The sequence below is a fragment of the Ursus maritimus genome, unplaced genomic scaffold (assembly GCF_017311325.1).
Source record: "Ursus maritimus isolate PB19 unplaced genomic scaffold, ASM1731132v1 scaffold_1, whole genome shotgun sequence".
NCBI classification, from domain to species: Eukaryota; Metazoa; Chordata; class Mammalia; order Carnivora; family Ursidae; genus Ursus; species Ursus maritimus.
The window spans coordinates 31,313,340-31,338,238 of NW_024423343.1; the positions used below are offsets into that span (position 1 = coordinate 31,313,340).

General features: G+C 41.5%; 1 protein-coding gene across 1 annotated transcript in view; it reads right to left on the reverse strand.

Moving 5' to 3' along the window:
• Nucleotides 1-2,913, reverse strand: part of CD28 (CD28 molecule) — a 30,743-nt gene extending 27,830 nt beyond the window's left edge. The window contains exon 1 of the mRNA XM_008687395.2: nucleotides 2,688-2,913. Coding sequence (XP_008685617.2) covers nucleotides 2,688-2,910 — 223 coding nt within the window. The 5' untranslated portion in view covers nucleotides 2,911-2,913. The remainder of the gene's footprint in view (nucleotides 1-2,687) is intronic.
• Between the last annotated feature and the right edge of the window lie 21,986 nt (nucleotides 2,914-24,899).

Consider the following 24,899-nt stretch of genomic DNA (forward strand, 5'->3'; position numbering starts at 1 on the left):
CACTCTTTCTATCATCAGTCACAAATTGGTCCCCTTTCAAAGGAACTACAGTTCTAAGCTACCTCTTTGAAAATCCAAAAAAATCCTCTCAATTTGTGGATCTCAAATGCACAATTACTCAAATCTGGTAGGAAACATGGAACTTTAGTAAAGGAATTGTCTAAGTGAAGTTTTCCTCATGCTTCCTAAATTATACTTCTTTAAATTAGCCATAAAAATCTTTCTACAGCATCATTAAAATCATGAAGAATCAGGTTAGGTTGAACCTTCATAGAATAAGCATTTTAAGCTATGCTGCAAGCCAGTGAGTTAGAATTTTTAAATTTGTGGAAAAAAAGGACTGTTCTTCCTTTTTTCTCTTTTTAAAAAAGTTTTTATTTAAATTCCAGTCAGTTAACATACAGTGTAATACTGTTCTTCACACACACACACACACACACACACACCAGATATCTCTCTTAATGCTAGGGAGGACAATTACACTGTGACCAAAGAATTTTACCTTATCTATAACTTCTTCATGGAAGGCAAATACAGAGAGACAAAGAGCATATGGCAGGTTTTGCACCATTGATTAGAATAGATCATGCATTTTTTTTGTATTTTGTAGTTATTTTATCTCAAAAGTTTTTTTACTGAGAGAAGAATTTCAAACGTGCCTTCTCTACTTCTTCCCTACTTCATTAGGTGGCCACTCAGCATCAAATCTTCAAAGTTGTTATGGGGGTGAGTTGGCATTTGCAACATACTTGTATCTCAAAAAAAAAAAAAGGTCCCACATATGTGTATCCTTAACAGGGTTTTTAACTACCCCCCTTTCAATGCACGTTCTAAAGGAAAAATATGAAGCTTTGTGTCTTACAAAAAACATCTTCCAAAGAGATTCAGGGAGTTGATGACAGATGGATGTCCACAGAGCACATCAGGAAAGCATTTTGTGTACAAATACTTAAATAGTTTCTGTGAGAATGAGCTTCTCTTTCCGTTCTGCCTATTCTGTCTATCTCTTACTGTGTCATCAATGAAGAAATTATAAATATCTTTAAAAATAAATTTTAAAGATCCCTTAAAAATAGAGTTTAAAGACCTTTTTTAAAATAAATTTTAAAGATTCTTTTAAAATATATTTGGTAACTCTAAATGCTTGGCACCAAATACTGGGGCATAACGTAGCTCGCCAGCTTATGTCTTTCACCGAGGGGGTACATTTTATAAATACACACAGTTTGTAAAAGTACTCACTGGCACAGAAGGCAACAAAATAGATGGGTGTATATGTAAATATTTCACTAGTGCACGTTGGGAGCACATGCACACGATGTTAAGAATAACAGCAAATAATGCAGTCTCCACACCCACCAAGAGAAATGAGAAAGAAAATTGAAGATACTGGCTTTTCAATGTATCTTCAAGAGAAAAAGAAGTATTCTTACTTAAGTCTGCCCATTTTTTTTTAAAGATTTTATTTATTTGACAGAGAGAGACAGCCAGCGAGAGAGGGAACACAAGCAGGGGGAGTGGGAAAGGAAGAAGCAGGCTTCCAGCAGAGGAGCCTGATGTGGGGCTCGATCCCAGGACCCTGGGATCACGCCCTGAGCCGAAGACAGAAGCTTAACGACTGAGCCACCCAGGCGCCCCCAGTGTGCTCATTAATCTGTACAAATCTTGAGCCAAGTGAGACACTTTTCTAATTCTGAGAACAAGTTGAGCAAACACCTGTCTCCAGCCCACCAAAGCAACAAGCTCTTTCTGTTTGGAATTGTGATTTTCCAAAGATGGTATAACCCTGGATATATCTGGAGCTATGAAATTATAAACCATATCACGTTAGGTGGAATAATGTCATGGTCAAGGGCCTAGGCTGAAGAGTCAGACGAAGGTGGTTCAGACCCTGAATCCAATAACTAATATCTGTATACCCTTGGACAAATTAACATCCGTACCCCTTGGTCTCTTCATCTGACATGGGGTTCTGTTACAATTGTGTTAGGTGTATCCTCCTCCTCATCATTGGGAACTTAAGGGATTTTAATCTAAGATAACAAATTTCGGTCAATTGTAAAAGAAAGTAATTTTGGGGCATTTGCATTGTGCCACCTTCTGTAATGACTCCGAAATTCATTTTGACACACTCAATTCAATTTGAGTAGACATCGTAACTACAATTAACATTCATCTTGCAAGCCGACCTCTAACTGTACTGAACATTTCACACAAATTATTTCATTTTATCCCCACAATGACCTTGAGAGGAGGTTATTACCATCCCCAACTTATAGAGAAGAAAACCGAGGCTTAGAAAGTTCACATACTAGTCTAAGGTTAGCTAGCTAGTAAGAAATGGATGGGCGATATGAATCCTGGCAGTCTAAATCCAGATCTTTCAGAACCAACCTACTTATAGCATTTGTCTTAAAGTTTTTTAAAAAGCATAATTTGTATAGCTTCCTGGGACACTACCAATTAATAGCTAAATAAATCTTATTTAATTCCAAAGAATGTTTGTTAAAATATTATACGGTAGACTGAGACTCAGTGAGTTTCTTCATAAACAGGCTGCCATGTGAGAGCAAAACTACATTTCAAACGTCCACATTTCATAAGTCGTCTGAAATTTAAGATGAGCCAAGCCAACCGAAGACTAGGCAAGAAAAACTGAGAGGAGGAAAGAAATCAAAAATGTTTACCTGTTACTTGAATCGAGGGGAAGAAGTTGAGAGCCAGAAGCAGCCTGAGGATCATTGTGCTAATGGTGGGCCAGGGCTCCAGCCCCTCCTCCCCGAGGAGCCCAAAGTGTGAGGGGAACTGAAGACGCACCTGCCACAGCCCTAGCGTCTCGTCATCCACAGCTCCCACCAACTTCTTTCCCTCAGGGCACATGATCAAGGGACTCAAACCACAAGGCATCATGACTGCAACATTTCACACAGGATATTACATTGTTTTGATGACTTTAGACTTTTCCTCTTCTTTTAAAGACAAGCTTTTCTTGTCACTGAAAAAGAATGTCAGTTACTCTATGATGGGCTCATGAGAATTATTCTCCGTACACACGTATCCGAGCTATACAAACAATTTAAGGGCAAACAAAGTATTCTAAAGGAGGAAGAAAGCCAGTCGCAGAGGAGAGATTTTCGTTACATGGGAAGAGACTGTGTCAAAAAGACAACAAGAATTACGTTGAGGATTTGGGAAGCATCCACACTGGCGTGGGAGGCGTTACAAATATTAGGAATTGAACTTTTGTGTTCGACGTAGGTAACCCTACAGAGCATTTACCACACACTGCTTAGTTTATACCTAGCCTCCCCCAACTCACTTCCAGGAACTTTGAGGAACACACCCCACCTGCAAGCACCAACCCAGTGAGCATCTGAAGGGGGTTTCCTGAGCAAAGGGAGAGTCCAAAAGCGTGACAAGGAACTGTTCAAAGTTAAGTTAGAGGCATGAACGCAGGCTCCATTGCAGGCTCCCCGGGCCAGCAGCCACACCCCTGCAACCCTCTTCTGCGGGCCAGGCCGTCGGCATATAGTCATCCCGCTGGTGGGGCCAGTCCTGCTCTCCTCATCTGGCATCCGGGTCAAGGTCTTGTATTCAACGGCTACCTCAAAACCTTCCTAGTAATTTTTTCTCCTTTCCTGATAATCTAAACCCTAATTTGGGGTGTTCTGTATTTTTTTAAGATAGCTTACATGGTTTTTTATTCTGACTGTTAAAGCAGGATATATTTCACATGAAAAATTTATTAAAAGAGACATTTTACCTTTTGAAATGTTTAAAGTAATTATTAAAACAAAACTCACCCATAATCTTACCACCCTGGTTTAAACGCTGTTAATATTCTGGCCCGTTGCCTTTCATATGTTTTTCTATCAAGATTTTTACATGTTTAATATCATGTTTTATTTATATTTTTCAACAGGTATATACTATTACGTTACACCTTTAACATTTTCCCATGACTTTTAAGTATTCTTTATAAACATCATTTTTAATTGATACAAAATATTCCATCCTATAATTATATCACAAATTGCTTATCAATCCCTTAGTGTTGTTAACAATTTTTTTTTCTATTTTAAAATGCTACCATGAATATCTTTGATGATCTAGCTATAATCGGAAGAAGTCTTCATGTCTCTTCCTCCTCATCTGATAAATGACAGATCAAAAGTATTTTGTCTGCTGACAGGTCCTCTTTGTCTTCATTTCAATTTTCTCACAAAAGATCTTGGTGACCCTTTTGTACTGACATCTCTCTCTGCCGTTTGGAACAATTGGTCTTCGGAAATGTTTCGCTTACACTTCTGAATTAAAGGTAAATGATAAAGTCATGTTCCCAGTCCTGCGGAAGATTCACTTCTAGAATTTGACCCAGTATTCCTGCATCTGACCCTCTATAGCCTACCCAGGGCCTGATGCCTTTCCAGGGACAACTTATAGAAGACAAGGTGCCCTTCTTTAAAAGATAGTCCCAATTATGGAGCCACCAGACTACACAGGTCTACAGTCTGAGGCTCTGAAACTCATTACACAGGTTAAGAATACATACAGGAGAAACAGACTCCCCAAACTTTCCTATGATTGATTAAAAAGGCTAAGGCATGAGTTAATAACTATTTTCAAGTATATTAAGGATGACTGTATAGCATCTAGTTAATATTGTATCTATGGCAGAGCTTAATAGAGTCAAATTAGGTGGAAAGAAACCATGCAATTATCGGGTCTAACTCCTTTATTTTGCAGAGGCAGAGGCTGAAGCCCAGAGAGGTTAGATGACTTCCACAAACTCACAAAACAATAATTAAGTGTACTTGATTTCACTACTTGACCAACCTTATTTGGTTTTCATTCTTTAGAATAAAAAGAAACACAAACTGAATTTTTTAAAAATGTATTCCACTAAAGAAGTAAATCATTTCATGAGAATCCTTTCACATTTCCTCTTGAAATTCAACAGCATTCACATATACTGAGAAGTAGAAATGATAGAGATAGAATAAGGACCCCATTTCAGTACAGGGGTATAGTACTGAGACCCTACTACATTTTCCATAATAATAGCAAGTACTAATGTACCAAGCGCTTTACACGCCTGGTCTCGTTTAATACACAACATGTAAGGAAGATGCTATTATTATCCCCACTACACAGATGAGAAGACTGGCCTTGAAAGAGAGTTAGGAAGTGTCGGGAAGGAGTGCAGCCAAGATTAGAACCTAAATCTTTTGGGGTGCCTGGGTGGCTCAGTGGGTTAAGCGTCTGACTCTTGATTTCAGCTCAGGTCATGCTCTCAGGGTCAGCACTTAGTGGGGAGCCTGCTTAAGATACTCTCTCCCCCATCCTTCTGCCCCTCCCCCCCACTTGCGTGCACACCTTCTCTCTCTCTCTCTCTCTCAAAACAAAACAAAAGCCTAGATCTTTCAAACTTGAACTATTCCCTCATCACAGCACTCGACTGACTCCCTACTTTCAATCCTCCCCAGTATTGTGAATTCCTTCAGGATGAAAGAAAAGGGAATGTGTATTACCTTTCTGTTGTAAGGCGTATTTAACAAGATGTCTTATTAGAGCCTGTGTGACTGGAGTATGGGGAGGAAAAGAGCTAATGGCCCAAGATGGCATGGAAGAGATATAAATCAAACTGTGTTTCATAAACCTGCACCTGTACATTTCTGAAGAAATTCCAGATTGCTTAAATCCACACATGGTCTTGAAATGCAACGACATATGCATCATGATGAAATAAATGACCTTAATCAACCAACAAGTATACTGAAATCCTAACTACATGGCTTGTCAGGAAAAATGTATAATACAAGGGACCAAATTCTGTAGGCTATTTGAAACATAATAGGAGCTAAGGCTGGGGGTAAGAGCCGTGCAGGGGGTGGGGCAGAGAATCTCAGAACATGTAAGACTGTGATATAAGACATATTTTGGTCTTTGTCCTTGGCTTCTGCCAATAGCTCTTAAAACATTTGTAACTTCCTAATCAATAAAGGTAGGTGCTAGGAGCATCTTCTGTTTTACTATTTGAGTCTTTGACCCTAGTTTCTGACCCACAGCTCCTAAGTCCCTTGGAATTTCCTGAGTGATAGGAACATCTTATATTCTAAGAAGGCAACTTTGGTGGGTTCCTGAACAGCTTTAGGATGGGAACTGGTCACCAGAAAGATCAAGCCATAATTAAAAGGTTGGAACTTTCAGCCCCAACCCTTATCTTCCAGGGAGAGAACAGCCTGAGAGTGAGTTAATAATTGATTATGCCTGCATGATGAATCCTTCATAAATATCCCTGAACTACAGGGTTCAAGGAGCTTCTGGATTGGTAAACATATCACAGGCTAGGAGGGGGGTGCACACCAACTCCACAGGGACAGAAGCTCCAGCACTTAGAATCCAGACCTCACCCTATATATCTCTTCATCTGGCTGTACATTTGCGCCCACTATCATATTCTTTATAATATAGTAAACCGGTAAATAGGTATTCTCATGAGTTCTGTGAGCTGTTCAAAGCAATTTATTGAACCTGAGCAAGGAGTGGTAGGAAACCATTTCATAGGTAAATCAGATGGAAGTACAAGTGACAATTTGAGACTTGGAAATGGTGTCTGAAGTGAAGACAATGTCCTGGAACTGAGCCCTTAATTTGCAGGATCTGACACCACCTAAACAGTGTCAGAACCAAATTGAATTGTAGGACATCAAGCTGGTGTTGGAGAAATGGTAGATATGGGGAGAAAATCACACATCTGGAATTTCAATGGCTAAAAGCACAGGATTTGCCGTCCTGTGCTTGGGGGTCAAATCCCAGTTAGGCCACTCTGTAGCTATACGATCCTAGAAATTAGAAGCCTGAATTCTTCACGTGTAAAATGGAGATGAAAATACCTTACTCAACAAGTTGTTCATATCTCACAAAAATGTGTGAATCTTTCCACCCTGAGAATAGAAATAAGATTTAATGGATCTCCATTTCATACTCATTTACAATGGGCTGAATAAATGTTTGTTAGATCAACCAAAATGGATTGTTGAATATATGTACGATATATTTTTGTGGATTGGTTTTTCTTCATAGCATGAGTACCACCAGAACTCTGTTTTAGAAATTAGCAGTGGTACACAATGCTTTAATAATAACATATACCAGTAAAAACTACGAAGTACCATTGAAGAGTGTAAAGAATTCTAGTTGTCAAGCCAATCAACCATGTTAAGCCCTGTGGCTATCTCTAACTCATATAGAGCAAGCCTACCAGGATAATATCTTCTTTGATCTAAATTCCAGCAACTTGCCTTTCATTTTAGTTTCTAATTCTCCCCAGAGCTCTGACTTACAGAGGTTCAAACGCTCACATGCTGATTGTGGGAAAATAATGAAGTCTGAGATTCTCTCTATGAGCTGTGTTATGGTATCACCTCAGTTGTTGGTATGAAAAACTTTTTCAAAAAATAGACAGGGGCTCCTGGGTGGCTCAGTCATTAAGCGTCTGCCTTCAGCTCAGGTCGTGATCCCAGGGTCCTTGGATCGAGCCCCACATCAGGCTCCCTGCTCAGCGGGAAGCCTGCTTCTCCCTCTCCCACCCCCCTGCTTGTGTTCCCTCTCCTGCTGGCTGTCTCTCTCTCTGTCAAATAAATAAATAAAATCTTTTAAAAAAAAAAGTAGACAAAGATGACATTAAGAAAGCCATGCATATTAGCACAAGCCAGCAAGACCAAATCCTGCAAAAAATTACCCCTAAAAGAAATGAAAAACAAGAAACAACCGCCATATTTGTTGACAACTCCCACTGAGTAAACAACTATTACAAAAAGATCTTTCTGCGTGAACAGTCTAGAAGGTTTTATCAAGGATTACATGAAAAATATGGTAAAAAATTTAGCCTAAAACAATTACTTAGAAAGGCCTACAACTCCAAGGGGTAAAAGCTGCAGCTAACATTTCCTGGAGGCTTTCTGCTGGGAGCTATTGTAGAGAAGTATTACATATCCATTATCTCATTTAATCTCTACAACAAGCCCAGAAGGTGGCTACTATTAATATCTCCATTTTATAGATAAGGAAACAGAAACTTACAGAGGTTAAGTAATTTACCCACAATCACACAGTAAGTAGCAAATCAGGGATTTGAGCTCAATTTGGTCTAGATCCATGTGTCATGGTAGAAGCAGATGCAATCCTGGTCAACCAACAGCTTGAATATGTAATTGATAGTACAGTGGTGAGGAGCAAGGCTTTTAGAAAGAAATGTATCTTTTTTATAGGCTTATCTGACCTTTAGCACCAACTTCATAAAGAAGCAAAGAAACAAACAAAAAATAGACTCTTTTTTTAAATTTTTTTAGCATTATGTTCAATTAGACAGCAAAAAAAAAAAAAGACTCTTAAACACGAAGAAAAAACTGGTGGTTGCCAGAAGGGAGGTGGGTGGAACATCAATGAATAGATAAAAGAGTTTAAGAGGTACAAACTTCCAGTTATAAAATAAATAAGTCACAGAAATGCAAAGTATAGCATAAGGAATTTAGTCAACACTATTCTAACGATATTATGTGGTGACAGATGATGACTACGGTTATCTTGGTAGCACTGAGTAATGCATAGAATTGTTGAATCAGTATGTTGTACACCTGAAACTAATGTAACATGTTAATTATACCTAAAAAAAAAAAAAGACTCAGCAAGAATTCTATGGGACTTGCAAAGTCTCCCTGCAGTGAGGAGTATGAGGCTGCTGACCCAGCCAAGAGGAAGAAACGAAATGTGTGTAGTTCTGGCATCGTCAGTAAGGAAATCCATCATGACAAGACCAGGAACCTGTGTACCACCAGCAGAGACACATCATCAGCTAGGCAACGCTAATCTGAGCTTTAGGACAGTTTCATGACAACCGGTTCATTCACTTGGTAATCTGGGAGAGGAAAAAAAAGGCAGAAGGGGAGTGGCAAGTATAGAAAAGATCAATCACCATCATGAAATATTGAGAAAGACTGCTACCAATCAGGTTCTGGCTAACCCATTATGACCTTGTAAATTTGTGGGTTTTAGGACCCCGAGGTATTGTTATGAAGGAAGTCTACTATGCTATTCTCAAATCTTATTATTCAGGAAATCTGAGGGTCTCATGGAGCCATGTTCTTTCAGTTTCCTAGAAGACCAGTGGCCTGCCTTATTGCTGGCATTATACAAAGGTACCAAAGTCCTGAGTCAGGCTGAAGTTTTGATTTTTTGAAACCACTGGGACATTTGGATATTTTCTAGTAACAAGAATGTTAATTAAATATGACTGGGGTTGGGAGGGCAAGGTAAGGAATGTATTTCACTCCACATCTTGTACTAAACCTGATTTGACCCTCTTCTATTCCCTGCTGTGCAATCAGTGGAATGGTAAGGAGGAAACCTCTGACCTCTCCAGGAAGTGCAATCTTGTCCTGGCCTTGGGAAAACTGTGATGCCTGGTTTTCCTCATTTTAGAAAAAAAGTTAAGGGCCTTCATCCCCTCACATGTTTTTAAGCACAGAACCTCCAGGAAATTGAACTGTTCACTTCAACACTATTTTCAGTGATCTCTCATGTTACTGGGCCCCAAGGGAACCTTCCACCCTCCCTGCTGTGGCATCTCCCCTCCCCCTACCTCTTCCCACTGGTTCCCACACTCACTGAATAAGGAAGGTCAATCTGAATACATCTGTCCACATCTCTGGAATGCCACAGAGGAGGAACAGCTGTTGACCTCTGTTCCAAACACATGATCCTGTTTGTCCCAAAAGTAGCTTGGATGAACTCCAGCTAATATATACAATCTCCACTTCCTATGGAGAATGTAGGCCCAAGAGAGTATGTTCCCCACACATGCTTTGGTACAAAAACAACCTGCTTTCAGGTACTGGATCCTATTATACTAATAATAATATTAAAAATTATAAGAGCAATTGTAGCAAAAATTTTTTAAGCATTTCCTATGTGCCAAATGTAGCACTAAGCTAAAAGCACCCCAAGTTTTTTAAGTTCTAATTTTTCCTTTAAGTTTTAGAAAAAACAGGATTTTCCTGTAAGTCACTACACTTCCACATCTTCGTACACACACACACACACACACACACACACGCCTTTATTAACCTTCTGTGTGTACAGGTAATAAATTGAAGATTTTATGTTTTCTCTTAGAAATGGTGGAGGGGGGAAAAGTAAGGTAAAGAGAAAAAAAAAATTATAACAGAGATGGTACAAGAAGCCCAACAGTAAGGGAGCAAGAATGTTATATGGTGACAGACGGTGACCACACTTCCTTGGTAGCACTGAGTAATACGTAGAATTGTGGGGAGCAAGGCTATGGTCTGAGGCAAGGTCCAGACAAATCTAGTATTTAAGACTCCATCCAGAAAAATCCATTAACACCACAGTGTGTATGATGTCTTTCATACATGGTATGGAGGAAAATTTCAGACTGAACTTGTTTAGTTTAGTTCCTATTATATGATAGGCCAGATATATATATATATATTTTATACACATTTTATATCTATATTATATATAGCCTATATATAATATATATAATATATAATATATATAATATATTATATAGATTTGAAGTGACTAAGAGCTAACTCATCATTCTCTTCATTGAAGGGCCAGAATCTATATTGGGAACACGGGAAAATCTCATTCATGTCAAGAAATCTAATCTACTCTGATTTCTCATGCTGTTGTTCATTGTATGAAGTTTATTCAGCTTTGCTATGCCAAATTGTTATAGGAATTTTGTAGAGAAATGGGAATTATTTAGTGGGCTTCAAAGCAGAACAAACAAGAGTAGGAAATCTATAGTGACCTTGAAAAGTCACTATAATAACAAACCCATTCTCAGTGCCTGCAATAGAGAAGGCCTTGTTCTATGCCCTGACGGTCCAGGGGAGACTCCAGTCTGGAAGAAATACTGAGGAAGAAGCTCCTAACTGGCTTAGAGAAACTTCTCAGGGCAGGGATGCTGCAGTTAGGAAGATAAACAAAATTGGCCCAATCAGCAATAGGAAGAATGAGAACTTCCGTCTGGGCAAAGTATATACTATTTGCAAAACCCCAAAAGTATATGGCTTATTTAAGGAACCACAAGAAGCTCATTGTGGCTGGAGCAGAAAGAACACTGAGGAAAGGCACTGAGGTGACGGGCACTCAGGGCAGTCAGGCCATAGTAAGAAGTTTGCTCATTGTCCTGGGAACGGTCTGGGTCAGCGTGCCTGTCTGGGCTGCCGACACAGATTCAGGAACACCAGCATGCTGGCTCCAGGCTTTCAGGTAGGTTTAGTCTCTCACGTCAATTCCAGTTGATGGATATCAGCTGCCCGAATCACAGTGGTGAGCAGGATTTCTGAGACAGCACACGGGTTCGGTAGGAGCATGGGAAAAGCCAAGCGGAGGATAGGAACAGCTCTCTGTGGCTTCCTGACCAGGATTATAATAAAGCCATGAACAGATCAGATTGCAGCCTCCTCTTCCCCACCTGTCCCTTAAATCTTGGCATCTCTCCATTGTTGGGGGTTAAGGAGGCTAACAAATTATTCCCTTGTACTTGCTAATTCAGTTCTAAATCAAGTATGACTAAAAAAGATGAAGGAGTCAGGCGGGTGGAGACGCAAATATCGCTGATCCAGAACTACCCAAGAATGTGCCTAAGACGAGCAGCCCAGCAAGCACCCCAGAATCAGGCACTCCTACCCACCGGTTGGGGCTTTGCTAGAAAATCACAGGCCCACGTCCAGGAGCAGAGTCTTTACCACTAAGCTACCGCTGGGGCCAGAGCAGAACACAGCTCTCTGCAGACGGATGAGTCCCTATCACGGGGACAGGAGGCAGCAGGAGCCAGAGGGAGATGTGAGGTCAGGAGGAGGGTCTGGTTAAGGTAGAAGATATAGGAAAGTAAGCATGGTTCCATGCTCAGGCAAGGAAGACACTGCAGAAAGAAAGACTGAAGAGGTAAGATGGACCATCTGTAGGAGAAAGAAAGAGGGCGATAGGAAAGAGGCCTAGGTCCTGATCTAACACCCTGGCATTCATTAAAAAGGAGGACACTTCTTTGAGACCTAGCACATTAGTCTAGGAAAACAGAAGTTACAGCAATCCAGACTAATGAACACTGACTAGGCACTTTTCAGTTCATACACATTATGTCCTAGAAAACCTGCATAGGAACCATTATTATCGATTCATTTTATAGATGAGAAGATCACTAAGTAGCAGAAAAGGACTGGAACACACTGATGGAGCTCTGAAACTGATCTTGGGGAAGTGGGACTCTCTGATTCCTTGTTTCATGCCATTAAACTCATCATTTCATGAAGCCATCCCTTTAGAAAGCGCCTCCACTACACCACAAATCGACAGGAGAGGCATTTTCAGAAACTATCATTCGGTCTGTGTGGTGGAGAGCAGAGGATGGGAGCAAGTGAATGGCCTCTTAAGCTTTCAATTCCATATCTAAAATCTCTGAAAAAGTGAAGCAACATCTCCTTTTCCCTCTCGTCTCCCTCTCTTCAAGATGCAGAAATAGAGGGACACCTGGGTGGCTCAGTCAGTGAAGCATCTGACTCTTGATCTCAGCTCGGGTCTTGATCTCAGGGTTGTGAGTTCAAACCCTTCAGTGGGCTCCACACTGGGCATGGAACCTACTTAAAAAAGAAAAAATAAAAGATGCAGAAATAGAAATAGTTTAATTTAAGCAAAGGGGCATAAAAGGATTTCTCATCTCTGGGTGCCACCTCAGACTTTTGGGAAACCAAGCTGACTTCTCAGGGATTGCTATCAGTGCTCTGTCTCCGCTGAGAAATTAGACTTCCTAAAAATAGCACCTATCAGGTGGCTAAGCCGTGGGAGGTGGCAGACTCGCTAATAATTTACATTGTGGGTGTTTGCAGTGTCACCTCTGAGGACCTTGAGGCTACAGCCCAAGGAAATGGGGAAGGCTCAGGCTGACTGAATGGGCTTCTTCCAGGAGGTTCAGAGTTGTAAGCCCTTTTCTGGCTCTCTACTTTGGAAAGGGTTATGAAAACGCACTCTTTGTACCCTAGATTGTGGGCATGTTCCCTCCCCTCTGTCTCTAGTCTCCCTAGATCAGTCCCCCTCTTTTTATTTCTCAGAAACTCAGTGTCTGGGTTGATTCACAAGCTGAATAAAAATACATACGCACTTCTGCACAAACATGGAGTTGACGAGTACTGATTGCCTCGGTCAGAAGACAAAAACACTTCATATAAAAGTGGACGTTCTGTCCCCAACATTCCCCTTACATCCAACTGGCAAGACTGTGTCTATGAAGTCTGGCAAGTCTTAGCTTTTTTTGTGTCAGAAACCCGTTGGTGATCTGGAAGCCTAAAAACCCCTCTCACCATCACATTTGAAATGTAAAACAATAAAATACGTAGGATAGGAAAAACACCAGAAGTACTGACATGCAGTTTTCAAATATTTTTAAAACATGATCTAGTAATAAATGTGCTTTATCAACACATTAAATAACAAGCCCTAGCTCCGGCATGATAACCACTGTGGTGTTCAAGTGGTGGTACAGGTAAGTGATATTTTGAGATATCCGCAACAACTACGGGATATGAAAATATCTGTGATTTCAACTGATGACCAAGTCACAAGTACTGCTGAAATTACTGTGATTTGTTGCCTAAGTATATTGTTGCAATGCTAAATCTCAGCTAGAGGGGTTAGTGAGAACAAAGATGTCATTTTTTTTCCTGCCCTAGATTACATCAGACCCCTGGTTAAGAACCCCAGGATAAGCCAGTGCATCTGGCTGCCATCAGCAGCTCGTCTACCAACCTGCGGGTCACACACACACGCACACACATGCACAACCGCACCCGCACCCCATAAGCACTACAACCCTGCAGTCTCAACCGGAATCTGACAGCATCTTAATGACATGCAAAGGACGCTTCCCAGATGTCTCATAGCCTGAAAGATCAAGGAGCAGAAAGTGCAAATAACATTAGAGACCTCAGTGTCCCTATTCTCTTTAGCCCCCAGTTCCCAATGCTGACCGGGCATGGATGGCCACTCCCAACCATGGTTCTCTCATGCGGGGCCAGATATGGGTTGGAATCATAAGCGCTACAACTCCACCTGTATCTGTTTTTCTCCTGCGTTTTAGATGAATTCTGCCCACTGCTCCTCAGCAGGGTGAGACATACAGCGCCGAGACTTGCAACCCACAGTGGAAGGACCACGCTCAGGCTCAGACCGCTGGCTCTGCAGGATGACCTCAAGCCCCCTGAGCCCTCCGCAAGCACCCCACATCTTCCATGTGATATCATCCTTGCCGGTAGATCAAAAAATCCTTGGAGGTCTTCTGCCAGTTAGAGCACGCTCCTCACCCCGCCCCCACTCTGCTGCAGACCCATTTCTGCTTAAATACCCATTTCTTTTAGGCATCAGGTCATTCACGTGAGGTCTTTCCTCTGGAATGTTCTTCCCCTTCCCTCTTTCCAAGGTTTGCTTCTCCTCCTAACAGTCATTTCTGGCCACCTTAGATAAATTAGGTACTTCTTTCTTCCCTACCTCAATATCCAGTTTATTGTTTGAAGTGCCCACAATATATAATTATTTTACATTTCTGTGCTTTGGTCTATCTCTTCCATTAGAGGCTAAACTTCTTCAGGGCGAGGACCACATCTGGCTTGTTCACCTTTCTATCTCAACACCAGTGCAATGCCTGGCACATAATAGGCACTCATAAAAAAACTGGGGCGCGCATTAATCAGGACTGAGCGTTGCCTTTCATAATCTACAGCTCCGTAGGTTACACAGCTGTAAGGTACACACTGAGCTCCTGCACCAGAGCAGTAATGGAAGGTGAGGCAGAGTAAAGTGGCAGATGGTATCTAGTCAAAACATCCCTCGGCTTTATGGGGCAGAAGTGGGGTCCCATTCAGCCTAATTTGACTGTCTGTCACCTGTTGATCCAGCTGCCACAGTTCACTGGACTTGCTCTGCCAATATCTAACTGGTGTGGATAATTCTGTGCCTTATTTCTCTGATCCCAGGGAAGTTGATGGTAGGAAGTTGAATCTCTGGGACCATAGTGTTTGGTGCCTCGGGGATGCTCCAATCCTAGCTGGCCAGGTGCTCTTTTGGAATAGTAGCCCCCTCCCTGAAAGTCACTTCCTTTACAAGCCGTATCTTCACGCACAGATGACTGATGAGCATTGTGCTTAGTGATAGGGCTGTTAGTGTGGCCTGGAAAAGACCAAGGCAAATGCAGCATGCCCTCAAGTGGCTCAAGACAGACAAGTAAACCATTAGCAACTTGCACAAAGTAAGCTTCTGCTTTTGCATTGAAAGGACCAGAGAGCAAGTGAATTTCCCTGCAAGGGGCCTATGAACCAGACTTTACCATTCCCCATGACTGTTGCTTTAAGGGAATGTCTGGAGTTGCAGCGCGGCCCAGCCCAGTAAGCACAATGGAACATTTTCCTTGGAATTACCTCACTCCCAATGACCCACACAGGAAATAATTATTTTGGTAGTCGCCAGTAAACAGTGAAACACACTTACTTGAAAAATAAGCTCTTTTTGACCCTGCAAGACAGTGGCTTCACAAGCATAGCTGAGCCGAGTTTCTACCCAAATTCAATAATTTTGTACGTAAATGGTGTCTTATTCTTGGATTGTGGGTTCCCAGATCCAGGCCACGCTTCAGAGTTCTGCCAAAACACTACGGCAAACAGTGGTTGCCTTGTGTTTCTGGCTCAAGAAGAATGTAGCATCAACGAAAAATTAGATTTCTTTCTTGGGAAAGAATATGGAAATTCCATGGATGTCCTAGCAACAAATTCAAACACTATAGTCGTGTCTGAGAAAGCACTCCTGCTCTTATAGACATCGATCATGCGGAGTGCCAGAGAAATATGCAACGGTTGGAGTCAGTGACAGCTCTGGGCAGGACTTTTGAGTCCAAGTGAGAAGTCCAGATCTCCGCCCTCTATTCTAGCTGAGGCCTACTTTTCTAGGCCTTTCTTTTTCCAGTAGCCCCGAAGGCAGCACCCGACACGAATGCTGCAGAGCCCTGAGGAGAATCACGCTACCTGTTGAAACACATGAACAATAACGAAGCAGTGCTCTCAGATAAAACTGACTCTATTCTACTAAAATCCAGAGTCACTGATTTAGGATAAAGTCTTGACTGCTTCAACAGGGACGTAAAATAATAGCGGTTTAAACACAATCGATGGTTTTTCCTCTCTCAGTAACTGTCTGGAAGGAAGCAGTCCAGGACTGGTGTGGCAGCTCAGAGCTCACGGTCCAGATGGCTTCTATGGTGTAGTCCACAATCCTTGGACCCACACGGTCCAGGATGGCTCACCCTCACACCAACGTCACAGGCAACCAGACAGTAGATGAAGAAAGGGAGGGCCTGCCCCTTCCCTTTAAAGTCACAAACCAGAAATAATACCACTTCTGCTTATATCCCATTGGCCAAAACTTAGTCATATGACCAACAGGGCTTCAAGGCTGTTCCCAGCTACATATTAGGGATTCTGTTATTATGGGGGGAAAGGGAGAATCAATACCAAGAGGCAGCCCGTGGTTTTCTACAATTGTCAATTTGCATGTTATTCCTTTGATGATGGTTAAGTCATCCGAAAACACAGCCTCTTTTCCTGCAAAGCTATTGCACTGTGCCCCCCTCCAAAATGAGCCCATTTGTCAGACCACCCATGCCAGCATGGTACACCAGTAGGCCTAAGGAAGGAAAGGCTACGAGAGTAGAATCCACCACCTGTGCCCTTTGTGTGGCGGTACCTGGCCAGATCAGTACCCAGGGCGATACCTCCTCCTGGGAAACCCTCTACTGACAGCTCTGGTTGGTTCTGAGCATTGTCATCATTTGTTCTATAAACCAAAGACACGACTTTGGTTACCTTAAGACCCAGAAGTCATCCGTGGTTGTGAGGATCACCTTGTCTCATCCTGGCTACCCTACAGCCCTAGTCGAAAAATAATGTAGTCATGAGTCAGAGGCACAACGTCTCGGGCAATATCAACTCTGAATAGGAGGGAGGATTTCTCCAACCTTGAAACCCTGAAAGAGTAACCTAGAACAAGAAAGGGCTACATGCTAACCTGGACTTTTTCCGTGAGCTTCTGAGGTCACTCCAAGAAATAGGCTGTGGGTGAAGGAGGTGAGTGAATAATTGATCCAGCCCTCTTCCGGAGTTATTTTGGAGAGACTCATGGACTTCGAAAGGTATGGAGAATTCCTGAGCAGGGACTTCCCAGAGATTTTCATTCATCAAGGAGGAAAGAGTGAGGGGCTCGGGTGCTGAATGGATTAGAATCCCACCTGGTGTTTACACCAGACTGCAGGATGTGCTTAATATCCGGACGTGAGCGGGCCATCACTTGGCAGTGGACAGCAGCACCTGTTTGCAGTACGCGGCCTGGTCATGTACACGTAATGATATTTACTCTACTGTCAAGGGATATAAAAACCAAAGATACGGATTTTCAGTATCTTAAATATAAGCTGTGAAGTGATTCATTAAAGGGGGCCAAATTGAAATAATTCCTACCTAGAGGGATGATATCGAAAAGTGAATTTGTTGTGTCTTATTAGCAGAAACTGTGATATGTTACCACTAAATTATGATAGTCATAACCGAAAAAAAGTCTTTGAGGTGAGAAAATCCCACATTAAAAGAGAAAATCATCATCATTTGACATAAGACTTACAAAGTATGAAAGTATAGCAATTTACAGTGGATTTTTTTTAAAGATTTTATTTATTTGAGAGAGAGTATGGCAGGGGGTGGGGCAGAGGGAGAGGGAGAAGCAGACTCCCCGCTGAGCATGGAGCCTGACTAGGGGGCCCCATCCCAGGACCCTGAAATCATGACCCGAGCCGAAGTCAGAAGCTTAACCAGCTAAGCCACCCAGGCACCCCTACAATGGATTTTAGTGATTTTATATAGTACATGTATCACGGCAGATTATGTAATAGAGTTGACACACACGCATGTATAGTATAGGACAATAGACTCCTAACAACGATTTCAATCACAAAACAATTCCAACTTCCAATTTAGATCTCTAGTCAGGGAACATTAGGACATCCTCTTCCTGTTTCTGCCTTGTCCAAAAGCTGGAACAGAACTCTTGGAAAGGATCCAAGATGTCAGGAAGAAATTATTTTAAGTGCTGTTATGCTTGGAGGGACAGCAGGACAACATGAATTGAGCTCTATATCTGAATATGTGTATAGTAATAATAAAGCATGCCCTAAAAAGACTCCACTATGTTAATTTCTGGCAATGGACAAGGAAAATTGCACAAATGTCATGCACCCAGACCTGTTTAGTCACTCCTTCCTCTGCTCCCTTAGCACATGGCACATCCCTCCGGGAGCACTTGCCTCATTCATTACACTGTGACGACTTGTTCACAGGCCTGTCTCCAGCACTAGCCTGTGACATGGGAAGGGGTTAAGAAGACTAGCTCTGGGACCAAACCACTTAGATTCGAATCTCAGCTCTGCCACTAATTTTTGTGACTTGGAGCAAGTCCCTGAAACTTGCCAAGCCTCAACTTCTTCGTCTATAAAATTAATCTAGCAATGGTATCTAATACGGTGGCTGTCAATATTTCATGACGAATGAATGATAAAAATATATCCCGCCTTAAGGTATATCTTAAATAACTACTAGCTGTTCTTCTGATTACCAGATTACCATCCAGGGATAAATCACATCCTACTTAGCTTTGCATTCCCAGCATCTATAGCGTGTCCAACTCCTAAAAGTCTGTAAGTTGAATGAACCAATTAATGAGAAAATGTGGTCAGGAAAAGGCAGTCCCCTCTAATATTCTTAACTCACTCTGCTCCGAGACAGTAGAGAGAATTCTCTGCCTGGCAAATTTGGGAAGAAGAACTAGGCATGTGCAGCCCAGGCTCACCCACCTTCCTCTTGAGAAAGAGCTGCCGTCAAGGGGTACATGCTGGACTTTAAGCTTCCAGCTCTGCCCTGATAAGTAGACATGACTCTTTCCTCCTTATCTTCCTTTGGGGAGGGGAGGCACATTGCCCACAGGAAGCAGGCATACTCTAGTTTCCTCTAGAAACAGGCTCTCCCCCACTTGGTTTGGTGCCAGAGAAGACTGATGAATTCTGGGCTCAGGTGGTAGACTCATAGGTCCTCACACCAAGTCATTCCCTCCACCCTAACTTGACCAATCACAAACGTGCTATTTCGGCTTCCACCTGTCATTCATTTCGATTATTTCCCAGTATGTTCTTTTTAGTGAGCCCTCTTCAAAACCCTAACATTGGCTGAATAATGGGAAGAATTTTTTCAGATTGTTAATTATTCGGAATCTTAAGGAAGTGCTGCTCTTGGGAGGAACTGAAAGCACATGAAACTCTGGAGAACTGAAGAGTTAAAAGAGTAAAGGGCTGGTTGTTCTTTTTTTTTTTTTCCTCTCCAGATCTAGTCTTGGTTTTTCTCTTCTTTGCTGGACCTCGAGAGGCTGGCCACTTAGGCTGCATCATCAGGACTCTCTCGCCTTCTGGCTTCCATTAGTTTCCAGCTATTGGAGAAGCCCCTGAGGGCGGGGGAGAGAGTGAGACTGGAGTGTTTATTCTGTCTGCTCCTTCCCTGACTGGTGAGGTTTGGGCTGTGTCTACGTTCCTCTACTTACGGCCACAGCTCCCGTTGGCTGCCCTTCCCGTGGCTATGTTCATGCTGGGTTCTCTAACACCACTTGCTCTCCATGTCCCTTCAGGCCTAGGAGCAGTAACAGCACCCCAACATTGCTAGTTCCCTGGGTGCTTCATCGTCTTTTTAGTACCCATAACCCTGCCCACACCCTTATAAAGAGTCCCTTTGTTAGAGTCTCTTCAATGAAACCTTTGAGTATGCCATCTCTTTGCCCCTGATTGGAATAAGTGATGAAGAGTAACAGAAAGGGGTGCTTGGGTGGCTCAGTCAGTTAAGCACCTGCCTTCAGCTCGGGTCACGACCCCAGGTCCTAGGATGGAGCCCCACGCACTGGCTCCCTGCTCAGCAGGGTGTCTTCTTCTCCTTCTCCCTCTGCCCCTCCCTCTTGCTCATGCACTCTCTCTGTCTCAAATAAATAAATAAAATCTTAAAAGAAAAAAAGAGTAACAGTAAGACCCTTTTGGAGATGGACACATTGGGCATGCATAGCCTGATGTCACTAAACAAAAAAATTACCCTTCTTCTGATTACACCTCACGTAGAAACTTTCTGTTAACTTGGCTTTCCATGTTGTTCTAGCTAAAGAAATAGAAGACCCTGGTCAGAGTGTCTCTACCTACAGGTTCTCTGGATGGTACAATATCTTCTCTCAAATCAGAAGATTGTTATTGTGTTTTATAAAAATAGTGAATGGAAAGTCAAAGGGAAGTGGAGGTGGTAGAATTAACTTAGTTTACTTTTAGTTCTATGGAAAAAAAAATCACAGAAGTGAAGGAGTGACATTATAAGATAAAGAACTCTAAGATCAGTGTTCAAAGATAAAGAATCTGAGGTTTACCAGGCACAGGCTGCTGCAGATATAGCCTCTACATGAACTTGGGCATAGACTCAATTTTTGTTTTCTAACTCTCTAACTTATTTCCATCTGCCCTTTTATATTTCAATGTGTTTGCCTATTTACCAGTGTTTACAAGTATAGGCAATTTCTCACCACCTTAAACTTCAATGCAAGAACGAATTCTGGCTCACAAGATAGCATCAGTAAAGATCAGCACTCTGAAAGAAGGCAATAGCCAAACAATAGTTACTTTTCTGCAGAAAAAGTGAAAAGCACGAAAATAAAAATCCTCAGTCCAGCATTTCAAACCTTTCACAATCCAAAGCCACCACACCCAATAAACTCACCGACCTCAGAAATACACCATATTCCTTCCTGCCATTTGTCCTTTGCTCACTCGATGACCCACACCTGAAACACCTTCCTCATCCCCTCTGTCTATCCCGACCCTACTCTTCAACCTTTGACACCCAGATGTAACCCCATTGCTCCACAACGCTTTTCCCAGCATGGCAGACCAGTGTTTTCTGTCTTCTGCGCACCTCCTGCACGTACTAACTTGCCACTTACCAAATTGCATGTCACTTCTTTATTCTTTGGGCCATTTCACTGTCTTGCTCCAACCTTATTCCTGGAGTAATTCTTGGTGATTTCAATATCCTTCCAATATAATGTGATCTCTCATAACCTTTTTATTCACTCCCATTGAGTTGTCCTCTACAACACTTCAGCCACCCAATCCTATCGTGTCATTACCATTGACTGTACCCCTTCCATAATCTCAATTTCAAGCATTCATTCTCCAATCAATTACAACCTCCAATATTTCAGATGACTCCAGTACCTCAAGCCCCTCCAGTCAACCATGCCTACCATCCTTTACTCTCCTGCCCTTTGTGTTTTCATTTTCCTCCTTATCCAGCTTAAAGACAAGATCCATTACTATAGTCACTAACTCACATACACCTTAATGCCTAGACCTTCTCTCCCTCCTTCATATTCCTCTGGCAAACCCCCAAGCCTGGTTAAATTCAAAGCCCTACCTTTTCTGTATGTGTCCTTGCGCATGGCTGGGGAGAAGCACACAACCACTTTGACTGTTCTCAATTTAAATTTGAGACTCTCTTTATTGACTCTTTCTAAAGTATTCAGCTTGGTGTTAGTGGAAACAATAATCCTCTTTCTTTTTGCTTTCATAGGCTTACCTGCTATTTCATTAAATAAAACTAAATATAGGAAAAAAATGCAAGTGGTATTAACAGGTTTGGGAATGGACCAAGCTGTCTCTTAGTAAGCATATAATCAGCTGGGGAGAACAGAAGTGTGGGTTATAACAGTGAGTAGCCTACTGCTCTGGAATGTTCAACATGCCATGGATCTCAGCCACGGAGTATTACAGAGAGAGTGGAGAATCTCTGTTAATCTAGCAAGTAAGTTCATTGGAGGTCAGTTAAGAGAATATTTAAAGTACATGTACACGTGAAAACTATGGAACCTGTCAACCAGATTCTGTAAATAAGCAAAAAAGGATTTACTTCCCTACTTCATGATTGCCAATAGAGAGTCTATTTTAGTCCAGGTTTGTTAGCTTGATGGTGAAGCTATTGAGAAGCCTATCAATTTGCCTCAGGCTCTTCCATCATTTCTTAACCATGCTACCATTTGCGCTTCATCCCATCATGGTCATTTCCTAGTTACTGCTATAACATCAATATCATATTCCTTAAGAGAAAGTAATTTCACATAGAAGTAGATTATCTCCTCTGCACAGCATGAAGATAACATGAAGGGCACTGTTTCTTAACTATTTATTTGCATTATCGCCCCCCCACCCAGGAACATTTTTAGACATTTTTTCTACTTACTCCCCATCCATGAAAATTAATATCAGAGATGTATTTTATATCTGTTTATACAAGCACATATGCTTATACATTAAAAGGTAATATTTTACACCCACACACACAAGAACCAGTTATCACCTCCTTGGGAAGGTTATCACACCGTTGAAAATGCATGAATTAGGGCATATGAAGTGCATCTTATATATGATTTTTTAAATAAAAATTGTGTATATTGCGGCGCCTGGGTGACTCAGTTAAGCATCTGCCTTCAGCTCAGATCATGATCCCAAGGTCATGGGATGGAGCCCCGATGCGGCAGGCTCCCTGCTCAGCGGGGAGCCTGCTTCTCCCTCTCCCTCTACCTGCCACTGCCTTTGCTTGTACTCTCTCTCTCTCTCTCTGTCAAATGAATAAATAAAATCTTTTTTAAAAAATTGTGTATATTTAAGTTACAACACAATAACTTGATAAACATATACATAGTGAAATTATTACTCTAGTCAAGCTAATTAACATATCATCTCCTCATAGTTACCTTTCGTGTGTGTGTGAGGTAAGAGCCCCTGAGATCTACTCTCATAGCGAAATTTCAGTATTCAATACAGTATTATTAACTGAAGTCGTCATGTTGTATATTACATGTCTAGACTCAATCATCCCACATGACTGCAACTTTGTACCCTTTGACCAGCATCTCCCCACTTCCCCCGCCTCCCCACCTTGGTAACCCCCATTCTACTCTCTGCTTCTATTATACAATCCTTATTTGGCTGTTATCTGTGGCTGACAAGGTGAACACAGGGCCCATGGATTTGGGGAAGTGGTCTATTTTCATTGTGAAGCTGTCAGTAGTGCTTCACGCCTTTATTTTTTTATTTCTTTTATTCCACCTTTCTTAATTAGTTACCCTTACTCTTACCAATTCCACTCTCATATTTTTATTAAAATGGCAAGCAATCCGATACCAGACTAGGACTAAAGATCATATTTTCATCAAGAATAGCATGATATTAAGTACAGTAGCAAATAAGCCTTTTCTTTTCAAATTGTGAACAGTTTCCTCGACCAGAGAAACACAGTACCCGTGAAAAGTACTGTCCAGTATTCTGCACACCACTTCATGTGTCCCCTCCACTCCATGCTTGTGTACTGTCAGTAGCATAAGTATCATTAATACTAGCAGTACAGCCCAGAGGTCCACATGATAGCATTCAGGGAGGAAAAAAGAAAAGAAAAAAAGACAAACAAGAGAAAAAATAGAAGAGAAAAGAGTGCTGGGTTTTTTCCTTAATTTATAGCCACAATTTTCAAAAGGAGCTACAAAACATCAGCTTAAGAGCAGTGTGTTGTCCTACTATATTAAAGAGGTCACTTTGCTCCTCCAATGTTCACCTTCTAATACTGAAGTTATTTTAAGTTATTTTCTTAGATCTGGAGCCAGAAATAAAAATATGCTGTGTCATGTATAATTATTCCATAAGCTTCTAAGAGTAGTCTTCCTGACATTTGGAGAGCAGTGCAAATGAGTACTGTGCTTATTTTCTATCTCTGTAACTATTTATCCTTTCATAAGCTTGATATGCAAGAATGTACACCCTGATTATAGATGTTGGTAATTTTTTGAGCTCCAAAACTTCCATGCAAAACAAGGTTCTGACTCACTAAGTATCAAGACCATTGGGAAACAACTTTAGGGAAAATCAGACTGGTGTTTACCAAAAAGTGGTTTTTGCCATTAGCAACTGAACCAAGCCAAGCAGCTGAAACATCTAGAATAAATATTAATCTTTTCCCTTTTCCCTATGGAAATTATGCATCTTGAGTTCAAAAACTTCATCACTGCAGGAGTATAGAAGGGGAGAAAGGAAGGAAACATGAATTATATTTCTTACAGATGCCCAAAAATCTAATAAAACTTTAAATGTTCCTACTATTATGTGCTAAAATCTTTTGTTTCGATATTTTTACCTACACTGTCCCCTTTGGTAGAGTTAGAGGTTAGATACCCTGTTGATTATTTATATAAAGTCTGTCCTCCTCCATCAGACTGTCCACTCCACAAGAACCAATGCCACGTCTACTTTGCTCATTATTACATTCCCATGACAAACACAGGACCTGCACATAGTAGATGCTCAGTAAATTTGTTAAGGAGTGAATAGACTGGATGGGAGGAAGAAGGACATTTTGATTTTTTTTTCAGTGCAAAATGATGCTGCAACCACATCAATTTACTTTATTCATCCTTCTTGATTTCTTTACTCATCACAGAGCTCTTTTGTGCCTGAACAGAGATTATTAAGATACAGCCCCTGACCCTAAGAGACTCACAATTCAGAGGGGGAGACCAACATATAAAACAATTAATCATAGTACACAGGGATCCAAGAAATAATACATATCCATGCAAGAGGGAGAAAGAGAGATCGCAATCCAATTGTCTCTTATTGAAATCAGAATTGTATCTCCACCAGGCAACCAGTGAAA